Genomic DNA, 24,773 nt, shown 5'->3' on the forward strand with positions numbered 1-24,773 from the left:
GCCGCTGCCGACAGTAGGTTCGTGATGATGCGTGACAACGACGACGACGATGATGGTGATGATGGTAACAACAGAAACAACAACGAAGAAAACCATGAATTTTGTGTGGTGCTTGCGCAGCCGCCGCTGCCATCACTGTGGTGGCGTTGCTGTGGTCATTGGCCGTCGTCTGTATCTGCTCCGATCCCTGCAGCTGTTGTGGTAGCCTGTTGGTGCGTCCAGGCATGCGCGTGCTGCTGTGGCATGAGCGACGGAGAAGAGAAAGAAGTTGCGAGAGAAAGACAGAAAGAAAGAGAGTGCGTGCTGCACTAGCGACTGTGCTTTTTCTCTGACAGGCGGGTTTAATGCATTAACGCACACCGCTGGGGCCGAATAAGACATAGACAGCCAGTGTCAAAGACCAAACCCTGATGGCTGGATTTGGTTACGCCGAGACCGATACGTAGTAACGCACCTTTTCTGCCTAACGTTTTACTCTCTGTCAGTTTGGAGACTGCGTTAAGCGCGAACACTCATTCAGCAGTCATCCCACAAGCCCCAGAGAGTGGAGCTAAGTATCCGGAGTGTGCCGTTGTCGTTGTGCAGGTGTCTTGCATGCTGGCGTTGTGTGTTGGGTTCTTTGCGCTGCATTGCGTTACGTCGGCGGCTGCTGCTGCTACTGCTAGCGGCGCTGTTACACAAATAAAACGGCGACGGTGGTGGCGGCGGCGGCGGAGGGGACGGCAGCGATAGAAACAGCACAACAGTAATACTGCTAGCAGTCAGCCGTGTTAGTGGTGGTGCGGCATCAACGACGCTATCTAAATAGCGTGTTGTTATTACGAGGAGCGACTATTGACGGTGGCCGCCATCAGGCCCTGTCGCTGTGCTTCACTGTTATTTAAAGATACAAACACACACATATATATGCCCCATATTTGTAAATATACATATATATGTATTAAACCTATTAGTACCACTGCTAGTGCTGATGTTGTCTCACGTCGTACGCTAACGACGGAAACAAACTAATTAGAAGTGCTATTCGTCATTAACTATCTTGAGTCTGGTCTGTTTCGCTATGTTCGTCTGTCCCTCTGCGGTGACCAACGCTGCACCTGCGCGTGTTATACGCGAGTAGGGTGTTGTGTAGAGCTCTCTGTGTTATTACTACGGGTGCGAAGTTGAAGTTGTACTCGTACGCAGTGTTATTGACACGACGACGACGACTACGACCACGACGCAGGCCAGTTGCCTCGTTATCCATCGTCTCTATTTGTGGCTATTTATCCGTAAGTGTTTGCACGTGTCGTCTGTCCATTTCCGAAAAACAACCGAAACACCAGTGGCAGGGAACAACGACGAAAGACGATGGTGACGCCAACAACAACATTTGCCAATATCACTTGTCAGCAGCAGCAGCAGCTACAAGTGCTAGTCTGAGGAAAAGCACGGAATGCCCCTGAGCATCCAGTCCCAACTAAAATGACACTGCAGTAGAGACAAACAAGAAGCCAGTTGCCAGCCTCTTAAGACAAAAAGCGACCAGGCATTAAAAAAATAACTGAAGGCCGAACAGACACTAAACTCGACGACCTGTACCGTAGATGTTGTTAACAACAACAACAGCAGCAGCAGCAAAAAGAGGAAAGGGGTCTCATCATCATCTAGTGAACGTGTGGACGCAACGTGATAGCAGAAATGAACGGCCAAATGTGTGCGGTCGGTGTTACACTACCGCTAGCGAAACTCTATGTTGTACTGAACAGAATAAATAGCATTCATTGAGATATGCAACAGTGTTGTTTCCCCGAAAACAGCGAGTAAACCGGCGTCCATACGAAAACAAAGCCAACTGCGCACCCATACCTATAATGCCGACAATCGCTGGCAGCTGTAGCTCGCTCGCGCTGTTCAATACGTGAATTGCGTTTAATGATTCAATTCAATAACACTAATCAAATAAGAAAGAGAAGTACTTTGTGGGCGCGATCAACGACACGTCAGCAAGCGGTATCTGTAGATGTTAGCGCAGTAGTAGAACCCCGCTAACAGTTGTACGGATAGTGGCTGCGCCTTATCCGATCGTTCGCTCGTGTTTCTGAATCAATCTGTTTATGCTGTTCGTGCTTGCCTATCTTTTTTCGTTTTATTGCCGTGTCCGCGACCGTAGTATAGTGGGTGGCAGTGAACGTACGTGGAAATACTACCCATACACACACAGGTGCCAGCAACGTACTATAATGCATCGAAAATTTATCGTCTGGTCGAGCACTGTGCGGGTGGGCAGTGAGTGAGATAGGAAGGCCGTCTGTGTGTCTGTTTGTGTGATACATTCGCTTTAGCTATACCGTCCTGGTTATTGATGAGTGCTGTTTTGCGAGTAAACTAACTGGGGAACTATTTGGCTAGGCAGGTCGAGAGACAGAAGATAAGTAAGACACTCACCCGGCCGAGGCTAGCTGCTATCAGACAGTTCTCGTCCATCGACGTGTTGAGTAGAGTCGTGTAACATAGATAGGAGGATGGATGCATACTAACACTGAATCACCTATAAGAGATCTACGTCGCGCTACATATCACGAATAGTGAATCTGTTTTCTGCTAACTTGTTTGACTACTTACGCAACTGCCTACGTAAACTTACCCAGGGCTTTGTCTAGTACAGCCCTGCTGCAACCCGTGTCTGTTGTCATAGCCGCAAAAAGAGCTTGTCGTCGTTGGCATTGGCGTAGTATGCTTCTATTATTATTAATCTGTTAGTATCATTGTCACGTCCATACGAAGGTGACTAGTGATTGTGGCACCGCTGAAGGGCAGCAACGTCAATCGATTCACTGCTTTTTCACAAGCGACATTGACGCACGTGAAAGTAACGGCAGCCTAGAGCACAGAAGCGGTTTTCTGCCACATAACAGATTCGTATGGATGTAAATGGACGAAGAAAAGGAAGAAGACGGCAAAACAACAGCTGTTTCACCCATTAGGAGCTCAGTGAATAAGTGGTCAATCTGATCACTGTAACTGACGGCCAGTAACTGACGGCCAGTAACTGACGGGTGCCATATTTTGTCCTGAGTGTAGTCAGCACATCGCCATCAGTGTCATCATAATCGGCAAGCGTATCGTTATTCGGATAAGCCGCGTCAAACGTTTGTCCCCATAAATTCGGGGAGCCCGATCGTGTACTGTACTAATTATTATTATTATGATTTTACTGTTGTTCCCACGACGAAGGTCCATCCGGAATCGTAGACACCGCGAGGTCATGCTCGTGGATCGGGCGACCAGCAACAACTACGATAACAAAACTGACTGGTTTTTCTACAAAAACCAATTGCACAAGAACAACAGCAGTAAAGAGATAAACCTAACTAATATCGCAGTATATCACGATCGCCATTATCGTCGCAGCTATCGATCCCGTCATCGCCGGCATCAGCCAGTAATGAACGAATTTTACCAGACCAACAACAATATTAGGATTACTGACAAAGATTCCATTGGCCATTGGCTACAGCGATTTCTCATATTGACCTCGACAAAGACAGTAAGGCCCAAACGCAGCCACAAGTCGAGCCACAACTGTTGTTGACGTTGATGAAAAGCACGTTTTTCTGCCATTCAGTGACTGTCATCCAGTGACCGACTACCGCCTGCCGGGACAGTGCTTCTGAGTGGGCTAAAACTGACTGTCGCCTGCGCGATCCGCTTCTACTGTACCCGTAAGAGTAAATAAACGACTCCATTCTCACGGCCCTCCCCTCAGTACTATCCCGGCTGCCGTTATTACTGCGTTGCCGCCACAGTGGACTTGTTTTGGTTGTGGTCCTCCGCGGCTGCAATGCTGCAGTTCCTGAGAGCGCATTAGCATCTGGAACAACAAGTGTCATACAGACACCATTTGTCTGCTAAATAAACTAGCCCCAGTATCGCTGGTGCGCCGGTCGTTAACTGAGTTTCAATTTTGCTGCTTGTTATACTGGTGCGTTCGATACTTCTTGTACTACCGTTAGTGCCTGTTCTCCCCTGAGACTGTCGCTCTCTCTCACTGGGTCAAATAACCTGTCCGTCATCCCCGCAACCCGTACCAGCGATCCGCGCAAGCCGTCGACTGAACGCTTTAGAGATGGCCCTAGCCGTCGACTAAGTCATTCTTGGCTATTGTTTTTGCTCCCTGTGGCCAGCGGCTGTTCGCTAGTTTGCCGTCGAGTACCGCTTTCTGTCCGAGGAGGAGATCACCTTTTTCAACGACGCCGACGAGGAGGAGTGCGTCCGCTGATTCGCTGCGACGGCCACCATCACCGCCGTCGCGCGCAGCGGCAGCAGCGGTAGAACGAACACTATTGCAACAACCGTCGCTGCCACAGTCATTGACTGGCCGTTGATGCTGCTGTTGTTGTCGGCACTTGGCGACGGACCCACCACGAGACGACGGGACGAGCGCCAACAGCTATCGCAGCCATTAGCTGTTGCTACGACTATTACGGCCAATACTGCTACTACTACCACCACCACTACTGCTACTACTACTACCACTGCCAGCTATGACTACAGCAGGCAGTCCCATCTACAATCACTGTTCGCTATTGTTAGAGCTGCTGCCGCTGCTGTGACCAACGCCGTCGCCGCTGATATATGCCTTTTGCTGGCGTCGAAGTCGGACGTTTCGCTGTGGTTGTCGTCTATTCGACTGTCTGGATGACCAACGACGACGACGACGACGACGAAAATTTACAACAGCAGTAGTAGAAGCAGTAACAAGAGCCAGCGACGGCGAAAAAGCTGTACCAAGGCTTGAACATCTGGGAAAAGACGTCGCTGGTCGCCAGACGTAGCTTGTCCGCTGTCGTTCGTTGGTTCTCCATTGGAAAAACCGGTCGACCGACCGACCGATTTAGAGATCAAACGGCCAGTCAGGTAGCCGGTGCGTAAACCTGAATGCGTGCGAATCTTCTCGTTTTGGCGGCAAGCATCGACCACCAGCGAGAGGAGGAGGAAATCGTGTCATGCCATTTCTTCTCTCGTGGTGCGCCTTCGTAGTCGTCGTTATCAGTAGTAACATTATGATAAAGAGCTAAGTGCGCGGTTGTGTTTTCCAAAGAAGGTTCTCTTCCCCATGTTCCTGTAGCTCTCCCCTCTCTGCCTTCCACTGTCTGTTGGGATACGACGACTGCAACGGACGACAACGAAAGCGAGCAGCATACTGGATGATCGAAAGGCTGCTTGTCAACAGCTAACTTCAGCGGCGCCGACCTATACTTCGTGCTATGCTGAGAGACGGAAGGGGCAGAGGTAAACATTTTCGGAAATCAAATCGAAGCGGTTACTTAAGTGATGATAGTACGTTGAGGTTAAGGTTACACAATACAACCAGCAAATAGAACAAGTCGAAATTGTTTGCACATTTGAAAAGGCGCTACTTGCGACGATGATGATGATGACGACGACGATAACACCGGCGGCGATAATTATGGCAAATTAGCGAAATGGTGAAGTGTCTTTGTGACTGTATACCGGCCCTTGGATATAGCAGCACCTCAGATTACTTCGATACAGCTTACGACCGAATATCGACAATTAGATCACGTACACGTGGATCTAGTTCTTTCACCTATAGTGCGAGACTGTGTTTCCGAGAACGCTCGGTCACTGACTTCATTCGATGGTCTGCCAAAAGTTTGTTACTTCACGTGCGTCGTACAGTTTACTTGGCAGATAAACAGGTAGCGTTAAAAATCAAAGTAATACCGAAGGGTCCCCAATCGATCGCCATTATCGCTACGTGCATCACAGAGCTGGGGAATGAAAAACAACTGACGTGCAGGTACAAACGAATCTGAGCCGTGGAGCATGTGTCTACGTCCTAACTGGCCACGCTACTTGGCCCGACTCTCTTCCGTAGACCCGCCGCCTTCTGATAATTACGACGACGACAACAGCAGTAGCAAGCAGTTGCATCATTATCAACAGGATAAACGTACGTATCCGAACGACGCTAACCGGATAGGTCTACGTCGCCGACGGCGCAGTCCGTGTATTCGAAATTGCTGTCCATCAGTTGGTCATCCCCATTGCTCGCGGTTGACTGCTTCATCTGAAGCTTGCAGTCCTTAATGAGAGTAGTTTTCCAAACCCTTCACAGTACTGGCTCGAATGGTGATCAGGCTCTAGGAAGAAGAGTTCACGGGAGTTCCAGGAGTTAGCAGGAATCTAAAAGTATCGGTTACTCTTCGCTTGCGAACAGTAGTAGAAGTAACGTGGTTACTCCATATCAGAAGAGGGTGGAGCGAGCGCTACTGTGAAATTGTTGTGTAATGTGAGCAACTGTTGTTACCTTTCAGTTAAGAATGATTAATAATTTAAGTTAGAGGTTTTTTTTTTATAGCCGCACGCACATCTATCGTGAGTCGTCGAGGCAGTAAAAGGTGAACGTGCACCGAAAATATATATTTATCGAATTCATCGGAAGCAACAAAGGAATACGCGAGGGCTACGTGGTTAAGTGTTGTGTCGTTGAGCGGTGTGTACCGAGCTAAAAGCTGTGAAGCAGAAGCACAGCCAAAGCTGTAGCGTTGATATATATTCGATTTGTGTAAAAATAGTCACAGCTGAATATCTAGTGAGTAACAGTCGTCGACCAGTGATAAATATGGCGGCCGCCCCAAGAAAGTTCATAGAAAAAATCGCTCTCCATACACAGAAACAGGCTGAGGAAACAGCCGCTTTCGAGCAGATCTTAAGGGTGAGTAAAAGTCGTAGCAAAACGACATCTCGATTTACATTTTCAACGTATGCTGAATACAGAAATTGGTATTATATACACGCCTATCCGTTGCCTGATACACATAAGCGTGAGCTCACTAGCTAGATATCCCCCCAAAATGACCATTACTCGCGTGTGAAGATTCGCCTCGTATTTTCCGCCTGAACAAAAAGCAGTCTTTGCATGATCTGCAAAGTATTCCTGCTCGTTGCTTTTGTATATATATGTACGTATGTATATATATATATATATGTGTGTGGTCCACTCGGTTTTGCTGCGGGTACGGCATACACATCATACTAGCTGCACGGAAGAAACACCAGGATAAGCTGAGTCTTCGAAAGCAAGCTCGTGAATTATACAGCACAGTAACTCAGCATATCCTTATTCTATACCGAACATGTTAAACAGGTACCTCGGAAGTCATCTATAGACAGCGATTGGGTATTATCTCGCAGAGAAGAAACACTTGATGATGAAGGTGGTGAAGCAGCCGTTGAACAGAAAACTACAGCATTATCAGAATCGTCTTCTAAATCGGTCTACTGCCACTTGTGATCTTTTTGTTATTGATCGCATTCGCCAAATTCTGTTTTTTTTTTTTAATTAAAACTAGTTATCCTCAGCTGGTCGTTACTTTTAGCAAAATCGAAACGAGAATCACTGCGACATCTTTAATTTATTCTGTATTGAAGGCCCTCGGCCGTTGAGCAACTATGATATTTTTTTGTCCGGTAATTGCTCCACTCTCGAAATGCTTCGAAATTTTCGTAATTCTCCCCAGAACTCTGTCAGTCCCTACGCTCCCAATAATTACTGAGGATAGTCCCGTTGATAATTCTTTGCTGTCCTTGCCAGCTGTATATATATCTCGTCGGCTTCCAAAACGCTGTCGACGATAGAAGGACGCTCGCTAGTTGGTTAGCAGCGACGACGGCGGCGGCGGCGGCTGCTGCTGCTGCTGTAGCCGCTTCTGAAGCATCACGAGGTTTCGTTGTCCGTAGCTAGCCGTGTCCGTCTACCAGTTGATATTGCGCCGCGCTCTTTTTCTTCTCTAGTCTCTCACCGTCGTCGGTTACTAGTAGCCGGTGACGATTGTCTCTGGCGGACAAGCGAAAAGATGGTTTTGTGCCAGCTACCAAACCATAGCTTACAGCAACAGCAGCAGTAATGGCAGATACTAGCGGTGGCCGGCGAAAGTAACCAACATGGACTGGTCAACCAACGGGTAACAAGCGACCAACTTGTTTACGATGGCAGAGACAACTGTGCCGGCAGCAGTAGCGATCTAAATTGGATGAGAGAGGTTTAGGACGGCCTAACACGGCCGGCGTCGCCGAAGCCAAGGTGCCAAGCGTTAATCACGGCTACGAAAACAGCAATAGCGACTGTGATCGAACAATAGCTGCATCAATAATTTTTTCGAACACTCAATTAGAGACACATGAGAACAGCACCCTGGGTGTGATCGGTAAGGGTCGATGAAAGAGCCTTCTGTAGCCTGGCCGTTTCTGCTGCAAGTCTGTATTACAATAAATCATTTGCAGACGTCCATTTGCTGGCATTGCGTACTTCTGGTTTTCAATATTCTGCTTAAATCTCGGCTGTCATGTAAGGCCTGACTGGATATCCAGTTATCTGTAGAAAACCTGCGTTACGCACAACAGTAAATACAACAAATGCTTTGGCTTAGACAGTGGTCAGATGTTTTTTGATCGAACTACATAAAGTAATTTCTTAGGCACAATATTCCGTAAGAGCAAGACGGTTAGGTAATGGTACTATCGGTGCTGTACGACCTATACTATTTATGTGCTAGGAATAGGCCCAAGATGCCTCTTCTGTTGCACTCGAGAATGTGTGGATGTAGGCCTTTTTCTCACTGAGAAAAAAAGCCAAGAAAGGGTTAGAGAATTTGCGTCCTAATTGCGTGCTTCAGTTCAACAGGTTTTTGTTTACGGGTGTATTTTAGCTTTGCGACTCAGTTCTACTATATTTCGACAATGAAGACAAAATCCGAAACAAAACCAGCGCAGAGAAGGTAGACGCAGAGGCACTTTTGCATAGGTCTAGTCAGGCTAAGTATCGAATAGTAAAGAATAAATTATATATTATACAATTAGTATCGGATGTTGTTATTATGATTCACTGTGTCGAGCATTCCCTCCTATTTGTGCCCACGTCGCCTTGCTTTAATGCTATATCGAGAGCACTCGATAGATGATAAAAACTCGTTAAGGTTTCGTAAATATATATATGTACTTTCTGTGCAGTTAAACCGTTATGTAGAAGTCTGCTCACCTAGAGCTCAGATACCTTTTTTGAACAGCCGACTAATGATGACTCTGATGTTAACGGTGAGGATGGGGATGAAGTTTACTTCCGAGCTCATAGAGGCCCAAGACATGTTGCTGATATTAATATGGCATTAACAACACCAATTTTTCTATATTTGGCTAAATTACTCAAAAAAACTCGGGGATACGAACAACAGGTGCAAGCATTTAAGTAGCTACGAAATTCGGTCTTTTCTGCTTAGCATGCCTGAATACAAAACAGACTGATGTACCTTATTGTTGATTGTACCATTTACCTTGATCAAATTCATTGATCTGCTGTTACAGTTCTTTCTAGTGGTGCAGTTCAATGATGTGTGTTCAGTTGCAATAGAACATCATAAGACAACCTTTTCGACCGCCCGTTAGGTCCTACCAGTAGTTTTGATGCAGCGTAGCCATGTTTTGTCTTTTAAACTTCTGCGTAAGAATCTCGTCTCCGACCAGCAGCAGCAGCAGCAAGAACACGCTATCTTACGCATCTGTTCTCAATACGCGAAGTGGTTGGGTCCTGACGACTCAGCTCATAGACGATTCAGGACTGACTGACCAGCCTGACCGGTCGAGATCGATTTAGCTTATGCTTTTGCTCTTATCGTATTCCTCACTGTTGCTGCTGTTAGCGTTGTTGCGACTGCTAGCGCGAAATCAAAGGCGCCGACCCTGTCGGTCGGCCACTGGCCATTGGCGATTGGTATAGAGGCACCACAGACCGCTGGGAGACGCACAAGGTTTAGGCTCACAGTGTTGTTGTCATGATCAGTCACCACTGACTTCGTAGGGACACGATACAACACGCGTTTGCCCGTTTCTCTATTTTCTCTTCTGTTTCTGAATATTTGGGTTGTCATACATGGATCGATAGGTAAGTACAGAGGTCCTTCGCGAGTGCTGACGCTGTCTGCTTGGCCTGGTAGACATCGCTAGTGACAGGAGCAGCAAGAATAACGGCAGTCAACGGGCCGAGGACAAAGCGTTGTTTACCTAAACCCTTTACGCGTGTGACTTTCTCTGATGCTTGAGATCTGTGTGTGAGTCTGAGAAAGTTTCTAGTACGCGATGGTGACGGCAGCAGCGGTCGGAAGGGCAAAACGGCAGCGAAACTCAGTCCATTGGACTATCGCAGGCCATTTGTTACAATTATCAATCATTACTATGTGAACATAGTAGTATTATTGTCTGTTCCATCGTAATACGAAATGATTATTTTATAGAATGACACACACGGATCGGATGATGACGTAATATTTGATGATATCGCTGACATTTTAAGTTGCTAACCAAAACATTATGCTATATATATATATATATATATAGAACATACCAATGACAACAATTATATATATGTATATACATAATTGTTGGCATTTGTATAATATATAGCTGTATAAATATATATATACAAAACAGGAAGTTCTCAATATCGTGCAGCGTTGCAGACGATTCTCGGTGTTATTCATTTTGCATGCATGCGGCGGAGGTGACTTAGGTTGGAGGGTAGGACAAACTTCTGCCATATTAACAGACGAGTCTGAGCTAACGGAGTAGGCGTAAAACTCGCTTAGTCTCGAAAAAGGTAGACGCGAATTATTAGTCACTATTATTTGCCGATTAGTGATACCAAGTAATGGGCAAACCACTTACAGGTTATCCTAACACTATCGTTGCTAGTATAGTTCGACTCCAAAGTCTCTGGAAAATGTTCAGCACCTGCACGAACAAGGGACGCGATCGACGCAGACAGCAGCGAGTGCACGCCATGGCCATAATATTCTGGGTTTTCTGATATCTCGGGACGAAAATCGAAGTAGGCGCTTTAAGAGATCTTATTAACTCTCTTGTTCTCCTCGACCAAGGTACCGTTACTGTTAAAATAAGCCTTTTGGAATTGACCATTGTCCGCTATGGGAGACGGTTGAGTGAATTCAAATCCAAAGTACGATATCGTAAAATAAAAGCCGTCTGTATACTTGCAATACAATATCAACTAAACTGAATAAAAACGTTTTATAAACAGCAGTAATGTTTTATTCTTAAAACAAACTGAGTGCGATATACTTCAGATTTTTGTTGGTCAGGAAACACTTTTCAGAATTAGGAAGTAGAACTGTCAATTTACTCCGTATGTGCCAATAAAAAAAGAGTGGCTTCTCTTTTTCAGAGAATGAAATGCATGTAAAATTTTAAGGAATTAAATGATAAAATATAGACAAAAAATAAATGAGTTTCCCATAATTCGAAGTTGGAATTTAAGTACACCTAGATCCCAGAAAAATAAAGGATACCTTATATATATATATGTATATATATATATAACTTCCAATTATGGGAAACTCATTTATTTTTTGTCTATATTCTATCATTTAATCCCTTAAAATTTTACATGCATTTCATTCTCTGAAAGAGAGAAGCCACTCTTTTATATACATATATATATGATATAGCACTTGCCACAACCTGATAATTACACTATTTAGAATGAGCTTGCTTCTCTTGTGCAAATCAAGTGAAATGTTTCGAAATCTTGTTCTGTTTTAAATAAGCTTGAACTTATTCCCTTTGTTAATTTTGGCGAGTCACAATTGGAGCTTCGTTTTATAAATGACAAAAGCATTCTGTAACTCTTCATTCCTATATCGACATCTTTTCTTATTCCTCTTGAGTGACTCCACCCGGTATGAAGCATTATATACGTATACCAGGATCTCTTCACGTAACGTAGATGGTGGTGAGTTGGCGATTGGTCCGCCGTATGTATTGATGAGGTGGGTTGATTTGTGCAGATTTGTTGCCTGAGAACGTGTTTAATTCGGTGGAGCGTAAGTTCCTTGACTTTGCACGTGCAGTTTTTTCGTCATATGAATGTCGTTCGGTTCACGGACGAGACTTTTTGGTCTCCTGTTTTGTTGGTGTCCTGAAACGAATAAGCGAAGGCTGAGACTCAGTTTGTTGGAGCGCTTTGCCACGTTGCAACATCGCTAATACAATCGATACCTATGTTAATTTTTTAGCAAACATTAAAAATAAGTGCTATAAAAAATATTATTGACACAAATATTAAGTATTAAAAAAAGTGAGCGTGCTTCTGCGTGGTATGTAAGATAAAAGTATATATATATATAACATTAATAAACAGGACGTCACCTCGACACATGATCTCACTAATCGTGGTGAAATTAGTAGAAATTTTGTGGCAGAGTAATCAGGTCGTTACATCGCTTATTATTATCCGAATGTATTCATGTAAAAATACCCTAAATGAAAAAAACTTACTAGTTATTCCTGTTCATTATCGAATTAAATGTTGGCACTTTGTGAGCTATCAATCTGCTGCGGAGCGCGTAGGTACGCAAAACTATCAGGAACCACACGTTGCTGTCACGTCATTGCAATATATATAAATCTGAACGCGTATTCGCACGTTACGTATGCCGGTTTCAGTCGACGCCGTCTGATGCCCATAATTTTATCCTGTGTACACTCTAGGTGATTGCCGCAGCTGGTTCGCACGGCTGGTTCGGCCATTCCGTATGGTTGTTCCCAAAAAGCCAATAGCACGTCCCTATGGTACAAACGTACTGCTAGCTTTTCTATGTAATTTACAGATCAGGCTGATATGCTGTCGGATTGCTATAGAAGATCACAATAAACAACGTGCAGTGACAGAAAGTCTTAATGACTGATGATCATCGACCACTGCTTTTTCTGTACCGTTATTGAAACCGTTGAAGCTTTGCCTTTGCGCTAACACGCGGTGCATCTGCGTATCGCTCTATAGATCAGATCGCTCGATCTGCCGATCTAATAGCATACATGTTATTTAACAGGGTGCCAGTATCCTGTTAATGACGCGCAGAATAATCTACTAATTAAATGCTAACTGCTCAGGCATCAATTACAAAGATGACCTTGTCATGTTTGGATTATAAAGACCTTCTGTTAAGCTCTTGCCGTAGAATTCAAATATCTACGTTCTGATTATTAACGTCATAATTGTTACTTAATTCCGCCGATCAATACGCGCAAATGGTTTATTTCGGCTCACAATTAGACAAAAACGACCTTTCCTAGTCGTTAACCGTAGAAGACGGCCTCAATAGTCAATTTTTCTTTCTATCGCTTATCAGACAGATGTTCGGCCTGCTAAAGTGACTCTCGGCAAAATACGCCAAAACGAGAAACAACCTGTGGCCTCTCAGGCCCCAGATAGCATAGTATGCGACTTTTCGCTCGGTACGCCATGTGTTAGTTTATCTTCTCGTCAATTTTGCACGTATTTTTATTTCAGAATAAGACAAATACTTGAAATCAGATGAGTAACTAAAAAAAAAGAAAAAACATGAGATTTAATTGATGAAGACATCGCAGCATTTCGTATCATCATATGCTATTGTGTTTCGTATGTACTGAACAACTGACGTACCTTAGATGTATAGAATACATCTAAGGTACGTCAGTTGTTCCCACATTACAACGAACACACAATTAGCAATGAAACTGTTTTGAGATGTTTGCTTATATACCAATCGCGAACACACCTTCGTTTTGTGCTGGAACCAGTCGTCTGATGTAATGTCTAACAGCTTCAAGTTCCGGATGTAAAACTTTCGCAAAAACATACTGTTCGTACTCCTCATGCATTTTCAATTTACTATCTGATATGAAGTTACGATTTTCAATAATTATGTAGAACAAGCAGAGAATCTCGGATACAGCGAATCTGCCGAATCGATCACTTCAATCGACTTCACACTTTCGACATTTTACGGCCATATCGTAGCTACAGACTATCGGCCAGGGGATCAGCAGAAGCAGCAATAAACACAAGGGTAGTTATCGTTAGAAGAGAGCAAGCAGGCGAATAGAGAAAGTAGAACTTTACTGTGCCTGGCAAAAACTCATTCCTACTCCGAAAAATTTACGTACCTTGCTTTTAGTATCGCACGCCATTCGTAGAAATGTTACCGGACCAGTGCGCAAACAGCGACCGCTGTAGCCGTTCGATACCTGTCAATGTCACCACGATGTTCAACATGTGCCTTCTGACAAATGATTTCGTTGATGATAGTTTGGTTGGCCACTTTCTCTGTGATGGGCTTAGATTTTTAGATGCCCGAGGGCGGTAAGCTGAATGGGCGTTCGAAATTTGTTGGGTTTTTCTCGACGCCTATTCTGTGCTGTCATGTAAAATATTACTTAACTGCATCGTACCGAGTGAACGGTAACTGAATATGCGTCAATTGAATAATGTTCACACAAGTCATCATGAGTCATCTAAGATTCTACACAAATAATCAATTCCAACGATTGTTGTTTTGATTTTGCAACCATCTGTCTTGTTTCATACGGGAGTGTCGTTTAATTGCTTGCTTAAAACGGTCGGAAGCTCTCTGCGTGTCTTCGTCGTACTTTCGTCTAAGTACATGGCAATGCATAGGCACACCGTTCGTTAGCTAGCTCCAGCTAACGATTATCACCTTGGCCTAATGGTCTTGATAGAGGCGGTAGGACCAGAATGTGTAGTAACTGTGGCAACATCTACTGATTTGTGCTTGTGTGTTATCTTTGACTCGTGTTAATCTTGGACAGCTGTTCGCAATGGTTTTAATTTCTGCTGGCTACTTTTGTCCTTACTGCTATTGTTGTTGTTATTACTGCTGCTTATACTGGTGTTGTTGTTGTTGATGTTGTTTTAGGTATGTTTTAGGCCACGGATCAAGCGGATTATGGACGACGATGAGCGAATTACCGAGCTGGTTGGTATGAACACATCATGGCCTGCGGCTGTTTTCGTGTGCTTGTTTTATTGTTGCTCTCTCTATTGGTCGATTATTAGCCCGTTCGGTACAAGTGTAGAAGTCGTGTGCAACATTATTTTGCATTCGTACGCACACTGTCATTGTCTCGTACGTGATACAATTATAATCACATTTGACTGATTATAATAGGTAAAATGTCTATCTCTTTTCAGCCCCCTTGGCTAAAATCCAAAGTGTGATGCAGATACATTAGCAGCATGCACATATCAGTAACACATACTTCCTACAGACTTTACCGCAATTTTAACGCAAAAAATGTGTTTTTTTTGTCGCTGCGACAGCTACTTTTTAATGGAGTATTATTGATCCACAGTCGCGTACAGTTGTTTGTTGATAAGAACAGCGCAATTCATGCTGTGATCATCGGTTGTGTGTTTTTGTCTGTGTTAGGGGAAAAACGATTGTAAAAACAGCGTGGTTCGTCTTGTGAAGCGTCGTCGATGGCTGTTTCTTGTGACTACCACCTGTTTTACCATAACTGCATCATGCAAGCCGATCGCCATTCACATTTCATTCGGTTAAATTTAGAAGGGCCGAGCGACACACTTGCGAGAGACTACAGGAAACGTATGCATGAGTCCGAAATTTCGTCGTCGTGTACGGACAGCGTGGAATTGGGCTCTGCCAATGTACACGAGAAATCGACTATGTCAACAAAAATCTATGTAGATTGTTGCAAAGAAATGTGTGCGATGTAATTTAATAAAACTATTCAGTTATGACAGTACAATGACAAGTATCAGTTGTTCGAATTTGCTAAAGAGATATGGATTGCCATACGCTTGAAGGGACTTCGACAAATATGGTGAATTTTAGTATCTGCGTACTGTAATCGTACTGTGAGAGCATATCCTGATGGAAAGCTTCCAACCAGATGCGACAGTCGAAAAGGCGCCATAGAATATGCTGGCTATTACTCAAATTTGACCTTAAAGGTAAAGAGTAGCCCCAGAAAACCAATGACACTCGATGAATTAGCAGCCGCAGTTGACCCGCTATTTTAACGGTGTTCTAAGTAGAACTATAATACATTTGAGAATCTGTAGCAGACGAAAAAATTAAACATTCCTTTGTAATCAATGTATATTATTTGCATTAACAGAAATTAGGGTAATTTGAACTGTATATGCTTTTTTTGCGGAAACCCTATTGCTGTGTGTGTTCAATGATGCCCGTGTTTATATGAACTATTAAAAGTGTGTGAAAGTCATTGTTGTTTCTACTACTGGAAGTGTTTTTGCGATTGAACAGTGGATCTCCGTGCTCCGGTTCAGTGATTACGAACTGCGGGCTTCGATACACTGCGGAAATTGCTTGATCAAAAGCTTGTTTTTATATTATATCAATATTATACATAATAAAGGAGTTGTCACGATAAGATGAATTGCCACAGTTTAAGATAGCAGAACTAGTGATATTATGGTCATAAAGTAAAACATCGCAGTTAGTAGACCTGCATCCGGTGTCATAATTTGTTTATATCAGAATCATATCCATTTGAAACAGAACGGATAAAAGCTATCGTATCTCACTTTCGAATCGGTTACAAAATTACTCCGTTAAATGTTGGGTGCCGCAAATAGACATATCAATATAACAGTCGTTATACATTGGCGCGGGATTGGGGCTTTTATTGGCTAAAGGGCATTCGATTGGCTTTTCTTGTCTAGTATGCGTACCGGACTGGAGTAAAATGCAATCATATTTAGTCTATTGTCCGTTACCTTAGCTCGCTAGATCATACCGTACAACTTTTCTCTCGTCTCCATATGTTTCCGTCGGACTTATCCGTACACAACTAGCATTTACAATACATTCCATGATTAGAAATGCTATACACAAAAATACAAATCCACGCATCTTCTCTTGTACGTATATGCCCGTATTGATCATCCATTCGTTCACGTGTTTCATGACGACGTGGTCGATGACGGCAGTTGAGATCGGCTGGACTATAAATCAATTAACTTTAATCTCATCTAACTATTTGTCGGTCCAGTTTGTGTTACTACATAGAAGCTTCTGCTTATGTCTATCACAGCAGTAGAGAATTTAAAGTCAGAAATAGTACTTACGAACAGCACCCGTTTCGGGCATCTTCAATATAGCTATCAATACGAATACGGGAAAGGATTTCTAAGCTCGCTGACAAAAATACAATCCCCTTTTTGCCGATGTTAACGCCTGTTTGAGATGTATCGCTTCACTGAATCATGACGCTACTTTCTTTACTGTTGGATCTGCGGCGCTACGGCCGTGTTGATTTGCTTTTGAGTATGCTGCAGTTAATTATCGCAGATGACCTGCGCTTGGGGTCTCTGCAGTGGACCAGCTCTGCTTTATTTGGTGCCACCTGATAAGCGGGGGTTTTCGTCTGTCGTCGCCTATAGAACAGGCGGAAGAACGGTCGGTCGCCGATTTGTGTTTCGGTGGTAATAGATATACGTTTGGTGACTATTGTAGGTTAATATTGATAAATTTGGTCTTTGTGGCCGTTGTAGGGGTGTCTCTTGGAACGCAACTCATTGTAAACATTGACTTTTCGGCGCACAACCAATCGGCCGAAAAACCATACATCATGCTGACTATGCTCGCCGCCAGTTTGTATTTGAGGTAATGATTTGTCACTGTCGTCTCCGTACCCCGCGCATTGTGCTTAGTGAAAATTGCCTGGCAGATTTTTCGTTTCCCAGCTACGTAACTCCTCATTAGAAAGGCTAAAATAAACAGCGTAAAATGTAAGTATTATTGGTAGCTTTATTGCGCGGTCGTCTTGTCCATTGCTCACGAGGGATAGGCGGCACTGGCCGGCCTTTCGCGTACACCACCGTGATCGCAAAATGTTTGCCTACAAGGATAAAATAAATATGCTCGGTTATTGCGTTTCAGCAATTTTCTTTTGTTATGAATGTGTCATCCTCACTCATAATGGATATTTTTTTGACACTGGTCAGATTTTTTCTCGTTAAAAATCTTATCCGTTATTTCAGCGGATAGAGAAATTGCCTGATTCAGGTGTAAAAACAGCAAGTTACGGGAAGTTCTTAACAAAGATATTGCATACATTATGGCACAACGAGTCTAACGTTGTTGTTGCTATTGCTTTTGTTAGTGGTGTAATCCAAGCATGGAACTTGCCTTCGATTCCACCAAGATAAGGTTGCGGATAGGTCGTCCTCATAGACTGCTTTACTGTCTATGGTTAACGAAAAGACAACCGCCAGCTTAAACCAATGCTGTCTTCTCTAATAAGTAGATGCTATAATATACTGCGTCTTTATATTCTATTGGGTATACAAATGACATCATTGTCACCAACAGAGTCTCGTGAATGACCGGACCTCTGTCAGTCTAATACAACCGTTTCTACTACCTCCATAACTACTGTGCTACCATTGTATTTGTTTATAGTATATCCGCTAGTACATACTTCTGATAATGGTAACGTACCCCATTCAGATAAGCTTTCCCATGTAGTGTATCTCTCTTGCGATTATGGCAGATCCGGAGCTTCCATTTATATAGCCATATAGTAGACCTCGTTTTTACAGACATATATATATGTATGCAGAATCCATTTAAAAGCTTCTCATTATATAAGAGTATGTTTAGAAAGAAGTGTGTTGTATGCTTTTTTCCAACCAGCTGATACTTTTGTCTGTTGTGGGTTCACTTTGCCTACAATTATAAAGCAGTCGACTCCTTAGCATGGCTATTCTAATGCTATGAATTTATTTTGACGAGCGATACTTCTGATTATAGGCACCTGAAACAACTAGGGGGGTCACAGTGGCTTCGGTGATGTTCGAAACGCGTCAGTCAATAGCTCGTCATCGGTAGTGCGCTTGATGGAACGCTGCTCCAAAAAATCCCTTTAAGTGAAGATTAAGATCGTATTATATAGTAAAGTTACATTGGAAATTAGATTATGTGGATACGTTTCCATAATATACAGATATTGTCCAAAGTAAAATGAAGTAACAATTTATCTGAAACCCCTCTGACACGAAGCGAATGAGAACCGTGAAGGACAGCTATAGATCTGACGCTAATCTAACCGCTAATCTGACTTCGACTAACCGCACTGGAGCACTTTTTTGAGAATATCGTTTTCGGATTGTATTATCACGTCAAAAGTTAAGTACGAGAGCAAAGCATTGGCCTATTGGACTAGAACCTGCCCTATACTTTTAACCCTTAACCCATGCAGGGTCATGATCATTATATGGGTATTATACCTATAATTACGTTACTGTTCGCAAAATAATCTGCAAATAAATAAAGCGTGATTTTCTAATTCTTAGTAAAGGGAACCATTTAATATATCATTTATGTCAAACAATCTTTTGGCCGTTTCTACAAGCTAAAATGCATTGCAGATAGCCGCTTATTCTATTTTCTATTCATATCGCCTTTTTCATTCATTTGTTACTATCCTTATCCAAAAGCGCCACATTTCAAATATATACTATGTTATTAAAAATCGAACAAAGACAATCAATGGACTCGACGAAGAAAAGATTGCAGGACTCGCACAGAAATATAATGTTTTTTCGAGTAATTAGAAACAATTCTGATACATATTTCTTAACTACATCTTGCCACACAGATGTATAATATTTCTGGTGGAACCTGAAGAATTGGACCTGTCAATCAGAGGCCACCTGGAACGTTTCATTGATCCTAATATTCACTTGTCCATGAACGAAACTCCCGTCACAACAACTGTCAGTCACTTTAGTGGATGTACAGCTCTGTTCCCCGAAGTATTCGTACATCGATCGTTCCCGCCAATGTCCAACATGAAAATCGGATTGACTCAACAGTTTCTCGTGTTTCAGCATGGTTCAATGTTTCTCACGCAAGAGCATGAGGTCGCCGCCGGTTCCCAACTAACTTCGATATGCGGTCTGCTTTTTATTGAATTCTGATCATAGCAATACTGTCATCGACGCAGTACATAATTATGTATTCAGCGACTCCCCTGAGTGGAATTTGGCGACTTCGAGTGGTATATGATCGCTTGCTTTTCGTGCGGTAGACATTCCATTTCACTGCTCTGGCCTAACCAATTTGCAATTAAAACTTCCTTGGCTGTATAGCCTGGCCACTAAGTTTCACGTTTATCGCCGATCGTTTGCACGGATAACCTCACTTTCCCGCTAGTTTTACTAAAGCTATTATTTTTGCGGTGTTACCTTCCGTTACTAGGGCACGCTTGTTGTCTCCGTTGTTGTGCCTATGGTGATTTTTCATGATGACAATTGAGGCTGCAGGAGAGGACCATCATGCTCCGAAATGGTTATTATTATCGTTTTGTTGCCATTATCCTGGTGTTTTTATAAAACAGTAACGTTGCAGATCCATCCCATTGCAGATGTGATACATATATTTCTATTAGTGGTATGATTTTAGCTCGAGCTTGATTTTTGTCCCATTTCATCTTCGATGTCTTCGCAAGCATCTGTAACATTCGATGCTGTTCGAGCTGCTTAATATAGCACCGTTTTGCGTCTGACAAAGTTGATTACTTCGTATCCTCTCCTTACCGTTTATTGAAGTTCACAGCATGCGAAGTTGATAAGTTGATGAGATGAACAAACAGGATATAGTCACCTTTATTTCATGAGCTTCCTATAACTATTGCGAATTCTGCATAGCCGGTTTAAAACAGCGTTCGTATTAACTGAAAGCATTTAGAAAGAAGTTTGGTGGGGGCAAAGGTGGACAGATTTGATGTGCAACCTATTAGCTTTGGGTTATTTTGTACGGACGGAACGTTTACTACAGCCACCGTTGTTGGGGTAGTGGTTGTTTGCGAGGCCGGCCACCCGCCTAACAAAGGTAGCTTAAGATGTCGACGATACGTTGCCCTTCAGCGGCGCCAGCAACGGCAACTGGACTCGTTGTACGTTTGACAATCGTCATTCTCATGATTGTCATGGAAACGCCTTGAATAATAGCAATGCCGAGACAGCCAAAAAAGTAGAGGTGGCTGAGGGTTGAGGAGCAAAATCTGTCGATTCGTATGCTATTTTAGTTTCCCGATACCGTCAAGGTCATACACATATACACACCTATTTCGGTACGTTTTTTCTTCAGCAGAATGAGCTCAAGCCTACTTGATGGCTCGTACGTATTTAGGAATCTCATGGGAGTTATATGGAAGGATGCCTTTTGGCTTTGAACGCTGCCGAAGCAACGCCCATAAAAAAACATGATTGAGAAAGAAAGAGAGCTGTCCGAAGGGTTTTACCCATAAGAAAAACAAGGAGAAAAAAACTAAAATAATTAAAAAGACATAGACCACAATCTTTATTCAATCAAATGCGCCTTTATTAAGCTGTCAAAAGTCGTACATACACTACTGTATTTACAGTGCTGTGCATATGATAGTCGTCATGGTATTTTTATTATTAATTCCTATTATTCTTGCGGGAAATATCGCGAGAGTAAATTCAATAAACTCCAAATGCATCTTCACTATGTTGCTATCACGACAATTTTTTTTCATCTCTGCTTGCAAGAACGTCAGGTCATACCACATCAATTTACTGCAATGATTTATGAGATCGTCTGCTTTAGCGGCTTGTCCCTCCCTCTTCCAGTTTCTTCATTTCTAAACATGGTAGCGCGAAGTTACAGTTCTGCCTAAATGGCCCTCTTTGCTCGTGGTAGGCGGACCCCGTTTAGAGTCAGCGGTAACTGTTACTATTGTATGCGTATATCATTTGTCAGGGTCTCTAATATACTTCAAGTGTTAACTATAGGTTTAAGTGTCTGCTATACCGGATGTGTACGATCAGTCATCGTACTGCCGAGTCCGGAGCTCTCTAAATTTAGAAATTAGTGTCGACTAGGGGTCCGCGCCCCTGGACAGCATATAACCTAGAGGCCTCCGCTAGTGCATGAAGTTCTTGGCAAACTGGCCTGACCATGTAGTGTTTGGCCCACTAGGGCGAAGGCGTATGTAGATGCGTGGCTCCGCCTAATTTTCAGGTTGGCGCTCATAATACGCTGCGCATGTAAACACGATTTAAGAAAGTTTCGGCTTCAGGAATCAACCTGCATAGAATAGCGAATCGCAACATCCGCGTTTCTCATTGTTTTTTTTCTCTATAATCGTATTGCTTTAAAAATAGTGCTTAACAACAATTTAGTGCTCGATCTCAATTGAACAGCTATTCAAATATCTAAGATAAGTAAGTACAGTTACTACTTTTTTAAATGGTCTTCATAAACTCGTTTTGTATCTCACAGTGGGTTTCCTGTGGGGCACTAACAGTCCTGATAGATAAGATTTCCTTGTTAAAAAATTTTTTCTATTTATCCATAATAAAATGCAATATTTTAGAGTGAACTCGGTTCGCACATTCAACAGTTCTGGGACAACCAACATTATTCTCCCATCGATAGATACAGTATAAATTCAAAACGCTCTAGTAAAGCAAATCATTGTGTTATTCATTGTCAGTTCAGTAACATCAAATTCTAATGGTCATCATCTGTCGTTCCGTCGTGTCATACTACCAGAACCACCCATCAAATCGGTCCTTTATGGCCCACTTTGCGAGCGCCTAAATGATCACCGGTCATCACCTTTGAAATAGGTAGAAATGTGGTTATTTGATTATGTCCCTGACACTAGCGCGCGTCGCACACGAGTTAATGCGTGTTTAAGTTGTAAGCGACTGTTTCGTTGATAAACGAATGCTAGAAATAACTTTGATGTCATGTTACCATAGAAAACGTTGCTCCATCAAAGAGCCCATAGCGCGACGTTTTTTGTGTTTGACACTGGTTTCTGTTGCTTAATCCTTCTGTTTTTTCCAAAGGTGGGTGGGATTTCGTAGGTAACCACCATCAACGACAGCAACATATCGAATATGTTACTATAGTGACCATCAGCTAGGATAATATGCCATTTAGAATCGTTTTATCTTTATATATCCGCAAAGTGACAAGGCGATTTAAGCGTCCATTAGAAACGACAGCATCGTTGATTGATGAAACGGTGTATTGGTATGAACTAAATATGATTGTATAATTATTAAGCAGAACGCTGATGCTATATATGTCGCTGAGCAAAAAAAAATGCTCAGCTCTTGTTGGCTTGAGCTCACCTCGTAATTATGCTAGTGGGGCCGCATTTGTGCGCCTGTCTGCTATCAATTCGTGAGGTACGAAAGAGCCTTGAAGTGAGTCTGTTACGCTTAGTACAGGCAATAACATAAAAAAGAGAAAGAATACAGGAAACTAACAGAAAAGTTCAACATTTCACACAAGTCACGTTAAACCACTTTGACAGATTATTTATTGGCGAGAAGGCTGATGGCAAGGACTGCGGTGAAGAAGCACAATTTGAATTCAACGGAAATTGTCGGGTCCAAAAATCGACTCTTAAAAACTATTTCTCGCCGTCTGGCTCAACTATCTGACATTTGCCTATGATTAATTAATACCGCGCGGTTTCTGAGTACAATGAAGAAATTCTAAAGAGAGTCTGTAGTGCTGTTCGCCATAATAGGCTTGAACTCTGCGAGTACGTATTCTTTACCTTCACATTTCTTCGGCCCACGCGTAGCAATACAACTCGATGTCTGTGTCGGCTCAAGCATCATATTAACCAGATCAGGGCTTCTTCCGACTTCTTCTTCTCCCAGGATCTGACAAATACTTGAAAATGAAAAGCTTTGAGACAAGCGAGCGCATCCAAAATGAGATGTGACCAAAGCTGGTTTTTATACTGACACACCTGACGATTGGGGCATATGGGATTGACTATATATATATAAGATGTGTACTGTGACTAATGCTAAGACAAATGCGTGAATCTCGTGAACGGAAACGACCATTAGGCTGGTTGTAGCATGCTTAATCCGACAATAATTCTGTTCATAGACAAAAGGTATATTTAAATTGTAAACTGTGCAATAGTAGCCTGTTAAGTAAGTTATGACCAGTGCTTTATTACTTTTTAATTTTTTTTCTTTGTTGCTGGTCCACTGTTATATTATATACCGTTTGATATAATCTATCACTGAAGGTAAGGGCAAATAATCTGAGAGGTCTGATCATATTTGCCGCGAATTTCGTGTCCACGCATCCATCAAATACAGAAGTCAAAGAGCGGGAGTACGGTGAGCTCTGGCAGGCAAATTGCAAATGAATTTTAAAGTTTTATTTCCGTACATCGAAAGTAAAAACGCAGATAGTGTAAGCATTTTATGACGGACGTCGGTGAAAAATAATTATTGACATCTGTTGATATAGTGAGGCAATTTCATGTGCTTACTTTGGCTGCCGCATGCCCAAAACGACATGTAATCTTAATGCGGACGCTTGGTATGGCCGCAAGCTACAATATGAACCCCTTTTTTAGAACTATTCAATAAAAACACATTTGTAGATTTAGAACGTCATGAACAAATAGACACTAACGATATTGAAGGTGTTACGAGGGGGTTGGGGTTGGCGACTGGAACGGCAGCGAAGTCTCGACGCTGATTGTGGTTATAGCGCAATGGTGTTTTCTTGCAGAATACATCTATGCGCAACGAAATCAGCTGACGGCTTGTTCCTTTAGAAACACTTATCAATGGGCCGCCATTCGGTCGAAGCGTAACAGAACGGTACGGAAATAGACTATCTTTCGTTTCACGCAGCCTTAATGGAGTGCGTGAAGTATTATAGACTACTTAGCCGTAACAGAAGAAATGCTAAGTATGAGCAAGACAACAAAGCTGTCAATAGGAAAAAATTGTTACATTTACTTTTTGTTCAGCTCAAGTTAAAATCAAACTTCAAGTTACTCACTTTAAAGGGAAACAGATATACGCAATGAAGAAGCTCCGAGTAGAGTTTCTGTTAACT

General features: G+C 42.8%; 1 protein-coding gene across 14 annotated transcripts in view; it reads left to right on the plus strand.

Moving 5' to 3' along the window:
• The first annotated feature begins 52 nt into the window (after positions 1-52).
• Positions 53-24,773, plus strand: part of LOC111254662 (uncharacterized) — a 63,569-nt gene continuing 38,848 nt past the window's right edge. For 5 of the 14 annotated variants that reach the window (XR_015317800.1, XR_015317798.1, XR_015317796.1 and 2 more), the window contains exons 1-2: positions 73-6,724; positions 14,778-14,837. Coding sequence is in view for 6 of the 14 variants with exons in the window: in XM_086975786.1 (XP_086831912.1) it covers positions 6,632-6,724; positions 14,778-14,837 (153 nt within the window). In the remaining 8 variants the exon portion in view is untranslated. Of the gene's footprint in view, positions 6,725-14,777; positions 14,838-24,773 lie in introns of all 14 variants that reach the window. The other 9 variants (XR_015317801.1, XR_015317802.1, XM_086975785.1 and 6 more) reach the window with 7 other exon arrangements.

The sequence above is a fragment of the Varroa destructor genome, unplaced genomic scaffold (assembly GCF_002443255.2).
Source record: "Varroa destructor unplaced genomic scaffold, Vdes_3.0 BEIS01000007.1, whole genome shotgun sequence".
In the NCBI taxonomy this organism is placed as follows: domain Eukaryota; kingdom Metazoa; phylum Arthropoda; class Arachnida; order Mesostigmata; family Varroidae; genus Varroa; species Varroa destructor.